Raw genomic sequence first — 15653 nt, 5'->3', positions numbered from 1 at the left:
CCTCCCAAACCTCAACCCAAACTCTGTTTACACCAAAACTGCTGCAGTCCTGAATAAGAGCAATAAATGGAGTGAGCTAAAATGTTAGTGACAAATAACCCATTCAAATGATTCCAGCATAATTACAGGTTGGCTCTCTTGATGTCACATTGGGTACATCACTGCAGATATTACATTCACCTTATGAAAAGATTGCACAGAGGAGCTCGATTGGTAACCCAAACAGCATCATGTATCATGAGTCTGTCAGCATCAGGAGTGCATGCACCCTGACATTTGAAGTCCTGGTGTTTCAAGTGATAATCCAATGTACCAGATATCACTGATCTCTATATAAAAGGGGGCACCACTTTTCCTTTCAACTGGAGCTGTTGTTCACTTCTCATTCTGAAGAGTTGTGTGGTGCTGCCCGCAAGTGGCTACACTGCACAGTAGCTCAATCTGCAGCACTCTGGGTCCCCAGAGAGAAAAAGTGATCAATACTCCAATGCTGCTTTTCTAAGAGGTCTCTAAGTGCTTCCCTGCAAGATGCTGCTCCTCTGGGTTTTGAAATTATTCTGAAGAGAACATGAAAGCCCCCACTGCAAATTCATAATCCTGACACAAACTGCAGCTGCAGCACAGAATTAAAATGAAATTCATTGGTGAGCTGCAAGCTGGTCTATTGGCAAAGGTGGAATCTGGGATGTAGGGAAGGGACCTCAAAACCAGACCAAAATCTGGACACTGAGGGAGCAGGAAAATCATATTACAGAAGTACCAGTTGGGGACAAGAAAGTGTCATGCTTGACAGGGATTTACACCTCCCTGGTGGGTCTGGGATGGCAGAGACCCTGAGCACTGCATCATCTGAGAAAGGTGGCAGTAATCAGAGAGTCTTGGGAGGGAAGACAAAGGCATTTGAAGGATCAGACTTGCTGTGGATAGCTGGGCAGAGCCTAGAAGGTCTCAGAGAAGCATCTGGATAGTGATGGTGAATGCAGAGAACAGATTGCATTTTCTATTTCTTGGCTACAGCCAAAAGACACCGGACTTCTTGGAATTAATTTCTTCCAGGGAGATCTCGAATTGGCTTTGGCTCTTCCTGCACACAGGCTGGAAGAAGTCTTTCATGCTGAGCTGTAACCTTTAAGAACCTCATCCCTCCTGCTGCCTGGCAGCCCACAGGAGCAGGACCAGGCACGGCGGGCAGGCTGCCTTCAGAGTGAGCAGCTGGAGCTTCCTCAGCACAGCCCGCAACACATTCCTGGAGCAGGGACCTGCTGAGTGCATGTTGTAAGACAGGATTCATGAGCCATGGTGGATGTGAATTAACTTGATGGTCTTTTACTGCCTGGCTGGGTTTTGCCATTGGATCCTGTGCAAGATCAGAGAAATCCAGCCTGTGTCAAGTGACAGTGAAAGAAAGCCAGTCCCACTGTCAACACCTGACATGTGCCGTGTCAACACCTGACAGGACATCTGGCAGGGCTGTCATCACTTTATGTCACTGCTCTAGGGCCATGTGAGGGTTGACAGTATGCTCCTGTTCCAAGTGTCACCCAGCACCCATTACTCTCTGTCTCTGTGTCACAACACAGTGCTCCCCTTGCAGGACAGCACCAGCCTGGGGCTCTGGCCATTACACTGACTGAGCTCCATTAGGGAGAATTTAAGCAACATGGCTTAAAAATGAGAAAGCACACTGCTTGCTTCTGTCAGGTCAAGCCACTTCCTCTGGGGCCAGGAAGGACAATCGGGCTGGGAAGGACTGGTAGCCCAGGGGATGAAAATGCCTAGGTCTGAGCAGGAGGAAGAGGAGAAGTGAAGTACCCCAGTCTCACTCCTGTGACTGCTGGGGCAGCAACAGCCCCGTTCCTCCATACAGCTCCAAGCTGCCACTGGGACTATCAAGTGCCACTGGATACCTATCTATTATAGCAGGGGTTGGAAGGGCAGGGCAAGCAGCTGGGTGTTCAGCACCTCTTTTGCCCTCAATCCAAGGCTTCCAAGACTTCTAAGGTTCCACTGAGTCCAGTCCACTCAAAGTGCTTGGCACCGAGGGTGGAGTGGGCAAGTGCTGTGCCCATGAATGCTCCTGTTCCTGTAGACAGGCAGGCAACAGACAGCTGACTGGAGGGGCAATATTTTCTTGGAAGGGTTTTATCATTTTAAAGGGAACAAATTCCAATTGATTGCCCTTGTAAGAGCCTGCATGGTACTTGCACTTCTAGCCTAATCAATAGAAATTTTAATTGCTCTAGTAATTACACTTTCAGCAATGCTGCAGTCCTTTGTTCTCCAAGCAGGAGACCAACATCTGCTGTTCTCCGGTGGCCCCGTCTGGCTGCAGCTTGGAACAGCATTTGCCACTTGGAGGGGAAGGGACATTCCATCAGTGACCAGGGTGACCCCAAACCTTGACACGCACAGCCTGGCTGGAGCTGATCTCTGGGGCACCGGGTTCACTCCCCAGGTCAGAATGGGTTTCTGCCAGCTAGAATCACCTAAAGCTTCCTCCTGTTAAAGCTGCTGCTCAAGAGCTTCACACACCTGATGCCTGCCATGAGTCTTTCCCTGGAGCAGATCCCAGTTCTGATGCTTTGCTGAGGGCACTGGGATCTAGGGTGCATGTTTCCAGTCCTTCCCATGCATGAGCTCGCAGTGTGTCACCAGTATGTCTTCTCTGGGCTGTAAATGGTTCCAAAATACAATGTAGACACCAAGGTTATGTTGCTTTAGTTTCTGGCTACATCTTCAGAAGGCAGAAGAGCTTTACCCCTCAGTCCTGATGGGTACTGTCAAAGCCTAACTACACTTGGAGAACACAAGCCCTACAAGTTACCCTGGAAAATTACTATAAGGAAGAGCCATCATGACAAGTGCCATGTTACTGCATGGACACCAGATTAACCCTATGGCAGGCCCAGTGCTTGAGAAGAACAGTCTCTGCTTGGCTGAGCAGGAGCCACATCTGGTGCTTCCCAACACTATTCAAATTTAAAGTTCTTGTTGCTAACAAAGCTGCAGCACATATGAACTCCTCCAAAATCACTCAGGGTACAACCAGAACCAAGCACATGTTCGGCTCAAGGGCATTTTACCTGCAAGAATGTGTCAGCCATAGCACAGACCTTCACTCTTCAGTTCCCCAGCCAAGGACTGTCAGAAGCAGTGGGCTGCACACAGGGTTTAGAGGGTAAATGTGTGTGCAAACCTAGCAAGGCTCTCCCTGGGACATGGGATCCTGCTCCCCCCAGGCTGGTCAAGCAAGCTATGAAATACTAAGTACGGGGGCCTGCATGGAGGTGTAATTGCAGTTTGGATCTGTCAGGCACATGCAAAATCTAGATTTACTTGCAATTACACTCATCCTGCCCACAATGTATTTTTTCAAGCCACGATCCTGGCTGGCGTGGCCCAGGGTGGCTCAGCTCCCATGCTTGCCAGAATCGCAGGACATAGCCATACATCTCTCAATCAACAGTTGTTAACCTGACACAGCTACTCCGTCACACATTGGGCCTCTCACAGCTAACAGCAAGGTTTCCAAGAAGAATTGCTACTGGCCTTAGCACTTAAACAAAACAGCTCTACTCATGTCCCTGGGGCTTCCTCAAACAATGGCAGAAAACACCCACTAGAGCCTGGGGAGAGGAGGGTCTGTGGCAGAAAAACCACAGCTGCTGATTTTTGAGATACACACCACACAATTAGAAACACTGGTCTATAAACATCCTCAACAAAGCCCAGGGGTTTCTTTTCCTCACTATCCATTGTGTGCCACTGCCTTTAAAACCCTCAAAAACAGACGCTCCTCCCTTGTTGATCTGGTGCTTTGGTGTTGAACTGTGCCTTGCCCTGTGAGCTTGGTGGTGCTGGTGGCACCAACTCTGCTCGTACAAAGCTCTGGGCCTGGGATACTTGGGATGGGACCATGTACCACGTGCTAATCGCCCACCCATAGGCAGCTAGAAGTCTGCCACAAATGATCTCCTTTCTTGTTTAAATATTAAGATTTCTCAGCTAAGACACTGCTCTGTGCATTTGCAGATGTCCCTATTCCTTGCTGGGACTGCTCTTGTTGCCTTTCTGTGCAAATCTAATTACAGACTGTTCTGTTCATTGACAATTTCATATACTCTCATTTTTTAGGTTAACTTGAATAACTGGCAAGAAGCAGAACTACATGGGTGGAGTAACAGGCCATGGATTTATGACATGCTGGTATTCAGGGCAAACACAGAAATATCCTGAACTCTGCTGCTGCTGTCAATTTGATAATGAGAATGTGATTTGAAATAAAAACATCTTGGGTGCCAATTCACTACAGCAGCTAGTAAAAATAGGCAGAATACCTAGAAATAGAGGACTCTGTGCTCCAAACACATCCAAAGCTTGAATATCATATAGTATCTTACAAAAACAGAGCACGTAGCTGCACTGGGGCTATGGTACCACACAGGGCACTCAGTGAACCCCTGCATGAGCTTCAGCAGAGACAATGGGGTGCTCTGTGGGTCTAGTTAAGCACAGGTGAGGGCTCTGCTTTCAAGTGCTCTGCAGCCTTTGGGTGCTTTCCCCCAGGCCATGCTCCCAGAGTCACCCCAACAGTGTAGAGTGTGAGCTGCAAACATCCCTGGGCAAAGCCCAGGTGAGCTCTGTCAGAGCCTGAGATACCCAAGAGCAGGCCTTTTAGACAAATAAAAGCAGCTTTTAAAAGCTAGAGAAAAAAAAAGGGGGCTGCAGGGCCTCGTGCATTTTAAAGAATCTGGCATTTACAGGAGCTGTTCCCAGTTTCAGGTCAAGCCTGAGGCCTTCTTTAATCTACTTTTAAGTGGTACAAGCAGTTGTGATCCCTTTGCCAGAAGGCAGGGCAGTCTCCTTTCACTGCACCTTCCAGTGTTTGCTGCATGTAATCCTCCACAGGACTTACCTGTTGCTGTCCCGGTACTGATAGATATAACAGCCCTGAGGCATCCCACTCTCCTGGTCCAAGGTAAATGAAAGCTTCATCTGCACAGAGGAGAAGGGGTGTGGGACAATGAAAAGAGAGAGACAGAGGGAAAAAAAAAAAAAAAAAAAGGCAACATTTTAGGCTTTCGGTCATTACAGCAACTTCAAGCAAGGCTTGTGGGAGAAAGCTTAACTCACCAAGGCTGACACGCAAACACCGTGGCCTGGAACATACTGTGGGGTTCCAAACCTCAGGGAAAAGTCACATGCATTGCAGAAACCTCTTGCTTTTTCCACCCTTTGTTACTATAAAGTGTTCGTGGTTCCTCTGAAATGCACGGGTTGTAACAGCTCAGCCCTCCAAACCCACCCACACACACCACCCTTCACCAAAGCGACTGCGGTTCCCCTCAGACACTACAGAAATGAGTTTCTCCATCGGCAGCTGTAGTTCCCACGAGTCTTTCTCTGAAAACTTTCCCGGCTCCATCTCGTTCCTCCAGTGCATTAGAACAGAGGAGAAACCACAGAGGGAAAGGTGACAGATTTTTCCTTCTGTGCAGAGTTATTAAAGAGCTGTTAAAAGGGTTTGCAGTTTGGATCCGCCTCCGGCAGCAGGCTATAATGGGACCTGGAAGCTGCTTTGGTTGCAGCTCCAAGAAGGCATTCAGCAAGGGTTTTTGGATTTCAAACACAGCTTGTTTTATTAAGGGGGAAAAATTAATCCTCTTTCAACAAGCAACAGAAATGGTTCTGTGGGGAGACTTTTTTGCTGAAAATGTCTTCAGTGATTTTATACACTGAACTCCCTAGAAAACAGCATGGAACTGAGTTCTGCAACAGCCCTGCACACCCAAGCAGCTCCTCATTACCCTGGGGAAGGCTGCTGGCCCCCAGGTCAATGTCCCACCAGCTCTCACAGCCATGAGCCCCTGGGCTTAGCTAAAGAGCTGCAGACCTTGACCAGGAGCCAGCAGGGAGGGTAAGAGGGGCAACTCATCCTTTGGAGGAGGTAGCTGCTAGTCTTCATGCATGTTTTTGGGGTCACAGAGATTACTATCAGCAGGGCTGTTTGCAGCGCTGGATTGTGCAGAACTCTTGAAATGGTCTGGGAAGATCACCACAAGGGCCAAAAGTCAAAGGAGGTTTGTTATGATGAGCCCGACCTTTTTAAGCAAGGAAACGAGGAGAGCAGTGTTGAGCCACTGCATTTGATCACAGATTCCTCTCCTCCAGGCTCCAAGAAAATTGCTAGCTCAAATTAATGGCTTATTCAGGAATGAACACAGAATTAAAACATCTTTCTCCTGTAGGCTGTAAAGAAACGCTGTGTGCTGAATCACTAGACGATGCACTGATTTTCCCTTCACCAAAGAGTAGCAAAGTCACACACTGTGCTCTCACTGACCCAAATAAAACTGCATGCCAAGAAATCATTGAAAAATTCACCACCTTGAATACTGAGTTAAGAACCAAGTACTAGGCTGAGGCCAAATTCAGCTGAGCTCCCTTGACTTCCACAGCTCTACCAGTGTAAGCCATTCTGAAACACAAGCTCGTGCAACACCACATAACATGAGTGCCCATGGTACCACACATCACAGCTCACAGCACTGGCAAGACAGTGACCCCTTAACACTCTCCACAGCTCCCCTTCTTGCAAGCCCTGACCTTGCACCAAGCAAGATCATTCAGATGCACTTTGGAGAGCAGTGTTCATGGCAGGACCAGCAGGGCTGGCTGGGGATGCTTCTTCTGGCCCAGATCCATGAAGCCTGACTGTGGATCCAGCCTCTCCAGATGCTATGATGGCACATGGCAGCTACCACATGAGAGCAGGAGATCATCAAGAAACAAAGAACCTCCCCAAGGGAGACAAGCAATCACCTTGCTGGCCATATGTGGCTCTATAAGCAGAGTCCCTGGTTTGGGGAACTGAAGGAGAAACTGGGAACTGACTAAAGCCATTTCTTCTGGGCCAGGTTTTCCAAAACTTTCCTGCTAGAATATCAGGAAGCACCTCTGAGGCCAAAGGGGCAGCAATTATCACAGACACAGATCCACCAGATCCTTTTCTTTGCGGAAAAGGCACTGCACCACAGAATCAGTGGAGACGAAGCACAAAAGGAAGTGCAAAATTTGGCAAAATTGTGGCTTTGGCAACTTTCAACAATGGTTTTGATCAGGACAAACTCAGGAGTGCCTGAACCTCTTGCTTGCAGCTCTCAGCTAAGTGGGCTTTGGGGTTGCACTAACTGAGCATCTCTGGTTATAGCTCACCTGGGCATGGGTGCCCAGCACAGCTTAAGAGTGGAACCACCTCTGTGCAAGGACACAAGTCCAGGGGGAGGGAAGAAAGGAAGGAAGAAAGGAAAAAGGCTGGGAAGGAAAATAGCCTTGTTTTGACAGGCTGCCAGGAAAAGCCATGGGGCAATCAGGTATGGGAAGGTGACCTTTCCACTATCTGGGGGGCATGAGGTCCCATGGACCTGCCTATCCCAAAAGGAAAGATCACAGTTCCCAAAGATAACGGGTTTTCAACTTTCTGTTATTTTAATCCTTCTTTGTCTGCTCATGGTATTCCAGACAAATAAAACACACCCTGCTTGGCATGCTCAGCCATTTCTGCATCATCTACCAGTGCCAGCAAGGCCTGGACAGTGATTATACATGGCTTGGCCATCTGGGTCAATGCTGTCAGGCAAGAGGATGTTGCCATCACCCACAGTGACATGAGGACCACACTCAGAGAAAGGTCAGGGTCAGGCTGTCACGCAGGGAGGTGTGTAACTAAAGATCTGTACCAGCAACCAAAGCTCAAGGCAGCTGTGCTGTCACTGATTCACAACCCATGTCTTCTGCAGATCTGCCCCGCTGATGCACTGTCATGGTCATCCAGGAGAGGGGAAGAGGGGAGCTGTGCTTGTCACCAGGAGTCCTCACAGACCCCAAATGAACAATCAAGCTCTGACTATGCAACCACCAGCAACAGTCTGGCTGCCTTTGCTCCTTTGGTGGTATTTGGCCTCTGCAGAGAGCACAAAGCCCTCAGGCAAAACTCATCACAGGGTGGAAAGCCAGCAGGTAAGCCAGCTAGGGAAGAACTAGCACACTTGGAATGCAGAAAATATAAGCTTCCTGCTAAGCTTAACAAGGTAGTCCACACCCACTCAACATCTTGCAATTGGGTCCTCTCTGCCACTGAAGCCTCAGGAGAGCTCCACTGACCAGACTCTGTCACTTCTGCACTGCCCTGCTCACTGCAAAGGCACTCATGCTTCCCAGCACACCAGTGCTTTGGAAGGTCAGCACAGATTTTTTTTTCTCTCATGCTAAAGCTAATCTATGAAGTGTCTGCTGCCACAGACTTCTAAAGCTCAAGTGTCCTTTCCCAGCTCTCTGCACCCCTACAGCACTGCTTCTCTCTGGTCCTATCTTCTCCAGCAGATGTCCTTTCCTTTTGCCTTCACTCACTACACACCAAACCTCTGGTTACTTCTGAATCACAGAAGGCTGCAGGGCAAGGCTGGGACAAATGTCAGGAGCTGCTCGACCACTTCATCATTCTTCTATCTGACTTTTGCAGCAAGGTTACAAGACATCCAGAACCTCCTGCACACACAAAGCCCTACAAAACTAGCAGCCTTTTACAATTACCCCTCTGGCACAGCTTTAACTCTTAACCAATTTGACAACATTGCTCCAACATCACATTGATGCTTTGAAGCTCCTTTTTGTGTGTGTCAGTGTTCCTTGTCAAAAGAAGCTTGCTGTAAAGCCAGCAAACAAACTAATACCACAGCACAGGGAAAGGCACTGCTCCCAAGAATACTGCATTTTATACCTGCAGGGGCAATGGGGGACTGAAGTTTCTTAGAGAAATGCACGTGCAGGGTGACCCCCATCACAAGGGAGGTTTATCAGATCAAGGGATCTTTGCCATTAAACATGTGAAATAATTTCATTTTACAAGACTCTGCTGGGCTTCCCTGGGAGAGGAGGGGGAGAGCAAATTTCCCAGCACGGAACTGCGGTGTGATCTGGCTTGCACTGCCCCCTTCGGTTGTGCAGCCCTGGAGCTCACATGCTAATAAAGATCCCTTTCCACTCCAGTGGCTCTGCACATAAAGAAGTGTTCAGCATGGTGTGTGCATGAACTCAATGGGAAGGGGAGCTGGAAGGCAGCCATGCTGAGAACAGAGTGCGGCCTACCAGGAGAGCCCCATCAATAATTGAGATGTCAGAGACACAGGGAGGTATGTGAATAAGAGCTGTCAAAAGGAGTAATTTGGATCTCTTTGGATACAGTAATGGATAGGCTCGCTCATCAGCAGACACAACTGCAATACCCCCAAACAGAAGAGGAGCAGAGCACTGAAATTCAAAGGGGCAGGGGCAGGTTGTTTGATGGGCAGTATGCTGTTGACTCCATGGATGGGAGTATCTCTTTTAAGGCACCAAGCAGGTGTGAGCACACTATCCCGTGAGTGGTCAATGGAGCAAGAGAACATACTCACAGCACACAGAAGCCCTCACAGATTCTTGGTGTAGTTTAGTGGCACATACTGCAAGCTCAAGGTGAAGGTAACACTACCTTCTTGAGGAAAGCCTTCAAGGAAAGTCATCTCCTGAGCCCACAGCACTGAGGGCTATGTGCACATAACACTTGTTTGTACAATTACCCCACTCTTTGGATTAGTAACATACTCCACTCTCTATCCCTACATCCTTAAATCCAGCTGAGGATGCAGCTTGCTGACAGCAGGATATTCCTTGTTCCCCCATCTGCCAGACACTGACGTGCTTCATCGGCACCCAAAGCTCCCATCCCACCCTCAGCTCAGAGGTGAGCAGACACTAAACCACTGCACAGATATGAGACACCAGTGAAGCAGAAGAAGCAGCTGCCCCTCAGTGCACTTTGTGCTTCCTGAGCCCTGAGGGGACCCCATGCCCTGCTCAGGCAGACAGGCCTTGGTGAGGGTGTTAGGGGAGCTCCCTACATCTTGTGGCTTCTTCCACCAAGCCTAAAAAGAGATTTTCAGAAAGAGTGAACAGTGCTTTACATTGTCACGGACCTCCAGACTTGCCTGGATTTCGGTGCAGCCAGCAGCCATCCTCATTTTAAAGAATGTTTTAGACCTGCAGCAGCTGGGGGCTCAGTCATGTGATAAAGCCTGGTAGCTCCAACAAGAAAAGAGCATGAGGAGCACTCCTGGCTGCTGAAACGCTGCCAGTCCCTATATTGACCTGGCTGGGCAAATTCTGCATGCCCCTTGAGTAAAAGGCTTGGCTTGGATCCTCTGTTCCCAGCCTTGGCTCTGAGCATCAAACCTTTGTCACGAGATGAAAAGTTTTCTCCACACATGCACTGTGTCAGAGAGGTATTATCGGTTCAGCTGAGGAACCAGGTCAGATCTGAGCTCTCCCAGTCGTGGGGCGATGGAAGGGCAGCCTCGGTTGGAACCGGTCAAGGTAATTCCACTGATGTGGGGGGGCATTCAAGCAGAAAGAGCTCACCCAGGGCAAGGAGGGTGAATACAAGCCTCAGAGGCAGAACATGAGCCTCTGAGACAAAAAACAGGGAACTGGATCTAAAGATCACACTGAAAACAGTTTCCTGACAGGCAGGGCTTCTTTTTCACCCTGGGCACTTAATCAGTTTTAACCCCATTTGCATGGAAGTCCAAAAAGACTGGTATCTGCTCTGGGTTGGAGTAAGGCTCCCCTCTCCAGCAAGCTCTAGAAAGCTTTTTAAGAATAAACTTAGTCATCAAGCAGGTTTTTATGCCCCGCCCAAACTTCGGTTTTGACCCGAAAAAGAAATAGTCCTGAAGTCCTGACACTCACTTTTAAAACCACAAAAAACGAGCCATGCTCCAGTAACGTAATCACAGAGTTTTCTGGCACCTCATCCCTTAAAAATACATCCATCTGCCTCCACGCAGGCCATCAAACTCAATCTTGTTCACAATGGATTTCCCAATTCCTGTGTGCTGGAAGCACTGCAGCAGTGCTGGCTGGATGAGCCCTTACAGCAGCACAGGCTGCAAACCTCACAGCTGTGTTTTCACTTAAAGAAGCTGCTCTGGAGACCAAGGCACTTCTTCCATGAGCTTTTCTATTTGTGCTGCAGCTCAAAATTGCTGGAGAAAGACCCTGGGTAGTGGATGAAGAACATGTGGTAAGGACAGGATGGGGGTAATAAAGGACAAACCAAAAGTCCTACAGTGGAAAAAAAGAAGAAAGACAAGGAAACTTGCTACCAGCTCAACAAGTTATCTCTCACACTGGGTTGGAGCAGTCCTTTCCTTTTGGCTTTGTAGACAGCAAATGTTTGGCCAATCTCAGCACCTGATTATGGGACTGCTGCTGCCACTGGTTGAAAGTCATGAATTGATTCTAAACTGGTACATCACACCTACTGCCTCCTCAGTGAGGCTCCTTCTCCCCATCCCTACAAGCACAATTTCCAGGTGAAGGTTTAAATTCTCTAGGAGGTTCCTGAAGCTGTTCCTGCTGCCCCATTTCCTCAGCACATTAGCCAGCAAAGTGCCTCTGTTAACAGGCTACAAGATCCATGCATGTGGCTAAGGGCAATGTCAAATCAAACCCCAATCCAGCCTAGGAGAAGGATGTGAAACACATTTGGGGTATTACTCTTGCCTGAATCCCTCTGCTTACTTTTATTTAAAATCCTATCATTTACTTAGCTGCAGCCTGCATTATACAGCTGCATAAAACATGGGAAAAGCCAGTGGATTCCAGACATGGCAGATGGAAGAGAGAAGAGAGCTCTTCCCTCTTAAATTAATCTGGAAACCCAAAGGTTCCCAGCCTGGGACCCAAAGCCACAATAAGCTATTACTAAATTATCCCACAGGCTGCAACAGCTCTTTCTCTCCAAACATCAGCCCTGGGATGCAGTGAGGGGGTCTCCCTGTCACAGAAGTGAAGTCACCAGCACATATTCCCTGGCACATAGAGGGCTGCCCTACTGATGGCTACTGCCCCCCAAAACCTCTGCCATGGGTGGCTGGGCAGCACAGCAAACCCAGGAAGAACTGTGGCTGGATCCTTTGCAAAGACAGACAGATGCTGTCACCAAAATGACAAACTGGGACCACACCCTTGGCTTTTATGTCACAGCTGCAAGTCAAAACTGAAGAGCCTTTCTAGAAAGACAGGGCATGAGACAACTTTCACCACTTGACAAAAATATAAACTGAAAATGAGTTTATTTTTAAGCATTCACACTTGCCTGCATCGGAGGTTTCGGATGCAATCCACAAAGAAATGGATCCAGATTTATTTAGAAAGAAGAGCTGAATACTTCCGTTCATTTTATAAACTGGATGAGCTCATTCTCTACATGCACGATTAGGAAACCACAAAACTAAAATACAGATTATACAGTTGTGAAGAGTTTGAATTTGTGGATTAAAAATACCTTCTTCAAAAGCTAACAAATTGTGACACTGCACTGCATGCCCTAGACCACTAGGGAACTGTCAGTGAAGTTAAAATCATTTTCTACACATATACCAACTTGAAAACAGAAGCAAAACATCCCTAGGAAATGCCACATTAAAAAAATGTGACACTAACAAGACACATGCCAAGTTTCACTGCTTGGCTGTTTCATTTTCTCTTACTCAGAGCTTGTCTCCCAGCCTCCCTTTAAAGCATTCCCAGCTCTTTTGTGTCTCCCAGTCCCATCCATGCTCTGACAAAAGACAGTTTCACTGATTTCACCTTGTGCAGTAACAAAACCCTCACAAGCTGGGCTTTGCCAGCCTCAGCTGACACAAGAGATTTTGGGCTACAGAAAATTCTTGCATTTTGAAAACTGATGATGACTGCAAGCTTAGTACGAAACAGTTAACAGGGGAGCAATTTCATCCTGCCAAGCCCCAATTGGTCAGTCACAGCCAGGACATGAGGATTCTATGGGATCAACACCAGCTTTGTCACAGGTTGGGTGGTGTGGCCACCTTGAGCTGACAGAGAAAAACAAAGCCTGGTCAGAAAGAGATCCCTAAAGCATTTCTGTCCCAAAACATTATGTAAGAGCTTGAAAGAAAAGCAATTGGTGTGTTCCACATTTGCTTTAGATGAAAAGTGAAACAACCAAGCAGAAACTCTAACGTCCTGCTTGGTATGCTGTTATTAGAGGGTACAACAAGGTAACAGATTATTATCCAAACTGCTATTATTTCAGACACCTGACAGCCATGTCTGAAAACAGGTCTTAGTGACTCCAGGTTTAAGCAGCTTCAAGTTTAACTTTGTGCTTGGCCCTGCTATTTTGTGGGAACCCATGGTCAGTAGAGAACAGCACTGCAGAAGTCAGCAGCTCCCAAAGAAAGGTCACATCCAGCCCCTGATGGATGCACAGCTCTGCTAAGGCACACAGCACCACAAGAGAAACACGGTGGTGCCCCACAGGCAGTTTCTTTAATGGAAAGCAAATCATGAGCACCAGCAATATTAGATTAAAAATGAGGGGGAAAACAGCCCTTCCCAAAGCACCACACGGTCTCTGAGAGCTGCCCCAGCCTCACACCAGGAACAGAGCAGACAGCAATGGGTACCTGGAGGAGGATGTGACACTGTGTTGTCTCCAAATGGCTCAAAGCACAGAGAAGGCAAGGTAAGAGCTGTGGGTGCAGATGTGTCAGGGTATGTGGAGGAAGAAAGGTTTGGTGTCTTTTACTGAACCTGACTACAGCACAACTTTCCCTCAGCCCATGAGCCCTGCAGGATGCTGATACATGTTTTGCAAATCAGCCTATTTTGTGTCTTCCCTACGACTATTTTGTGCCTTCCCAATGTGCCCAGTCTTTGTCATTGCTACTGGGAGGATACAATGAACCGAGGGCAGATCAAACACAGCAAATCCTATTTTCTTAAGTTTGTTAATGCAAACTGCTTCCCTTGCTAAGCCAGTATGGAGCTGAGAGAATCCAGAAGCACAGATTAATTCAGCACCCAGGTACTGCCTCATGCCTGGAGGGATTCCCGTAGAGTCTCACTGGAAGACAGATAAAGTTTGTAATACACTCCATATAAGAGATAAATACATTAAAATATGAACAGCCCCTGTGCTGACATGGAAAAAGCTCTACCAGGTATCAAGAGCAATCACAACAGTATTTCTAGGTTTAGTTATATCTGCAACCCATTAACTGGGACTGTGAAGAGCAGAATACCCTGATTACACCACACCGATCTCAGTTTGACAGACACACCATTCTCCCCCATCCACTGTGGTGCTGCTGTGAAATACCTGGCAGTCCTGAAGTCCAGACCTAGTGCTGCTGACTCAAGCTTTGCTCAGTCCCTGGGGACAACCTGGACTTCCTTGCAGTATGTTACAACCTGCCAGGACTGCAGGCAGCTGTACCATGTCCTTGGCCAAACCTTTTCCCCCTGACACTGTTACACCCTCCTCCCTGGGTACAGGCCAGCCGTGTGCCATGACCTCCTTTCCCTGACTGCACCAAAATCCCATGGCATGTCTAAGCACAGTTGCTCAGTGCATGAGTAGGAGATCCAAAGCCTTCCAAAGACATCCCTCTCCATTCCCATGGACAGCAAGGGCTGCTGCTGTTAGCACAACTGCCGGGCTCCCCTGGGAAGGGACTGGCTGTGGCGTGGTTGAATTCTGGCAGCAACCTGCTCCCACCCACATTTTCCTAGATGCTCCAGGCTCCTCTGTCACAGGAAAAGAAGGAAGCAGGAGTGGCCAGTGGCCAGGAGACTTGACCAGTGGAACAGGTAGCCTGCCCTCCAGCTAGCTCACAGCCAGCTGTCCTCTGGTTCCAACACAGCTGTGCTTCAGCAGAGAAGAAATTTCTGCATGTAGGCCCTTCAGAAAGGGCTCTGGGAAGGTTCACACCAAACAGGTGTAAATTCTGTGGTACTTTTCTAGGACCAAATTGATGTCAGACCCGTGATGGTGCTGTGGATCTCTGGGTTGGAGTGTGGGGGGCAGGATCAGGGAATCCTCTTCCAGTGCTAATGCACAGCAGGCTGTTACAACCCTCTGTTCCACACTGTGACGAAACATATGTAAGGGGCTCAACATGGTTTATATTCAGTAGCTGTGGTTTCCAAGCAGTATTGCATTTCTTTAAAACGAAGATACATAGTATTTTAAAACTATTTTTAAATCCAGCCACAGATCTGCAACCTTTTACATCATCCCTCCCTCCTCCTATCAAACCTAAAACACAGCACACAGTCAGAGAAGACCAGCAAGCTCACGTGTGAGAACTTGGCTGCAGGGATCTCATGTGTACCTGTCACACTCATTCACAGAGGGAAACTCAAAGCTGTAATTCAAGTACAATCTGTGTTAAACGTTATCCAGGATGTATTCCACTATTTACAGGTGTGGGTACCAGCATTCTGTATGCAGGGCAGAAGAATCTAAGAGCTGAAGCAAAGCATGAGGTTGCTTATTTAACAATCTGCCTCAGCAAGTGTAAGGTTTCCTGCCTCTAGTTCAGCACACAAGCAACCTGACTGTGTATATCACCCTAAAATCTCATCACAGCCTTCCCTTGCCAGGACTGCTCCCATCCACAGGTAAAGCAAGTCACAACACAACTGAATCTCAAATTCCCATTTTTAACATACCCTTCCACAAGGCAGCATCAGCTGGATCAGGGAAATCTTACCAAAATCCTTAGAAATTATGTTTATAAGACATT

At 47.9% G+C, this 15653-nt stretch overlaps 1 protein-coding gene across 3 annotated transcripts in view; it reads right to left on the bottom strand.

Moving 5' to 3' along the window:
- DIS3L2 (DIS3 like 3'-5' exoribonuclease 2) overlaps positions 1-15653 on the bottom strand; it is a 180386-nt gene that overhangs the window by 32357 nt on the left and 132376 nt on the right. For all 3 annotated transcript variants that reach the window (XM_030279947.4, XM_072933683.1, XM_030279949.4), the window contains one exon: positions 4916-4995. In XM_030279947.4, the coding sequence (XP_030135807.4) occupies positions 4916-4995 (80 nt within the window). The remainder of the gene's footprint in view (positions 1-4915; positions 4996-15653) is intronic.

The sequence above is a fragment of the Taeniopygia guttata genome, chromosome 9, assembly GCF_048771995.1.
Source record: "Taeniopygia guttata chromosome 9, bTaeGut7.mat, whole genome shotgun sequence".
NCBI classification, from domain to species: domain Eukaryota; kingdom Metazoa; phylum Chordata; class Aves; order Passeriformes; family Estrildidae; genus Taeniopygia; species Taeniopygia guttata.
This window is presented reverse-complemented; position numbering and strand designations above follow the sequence as displayed.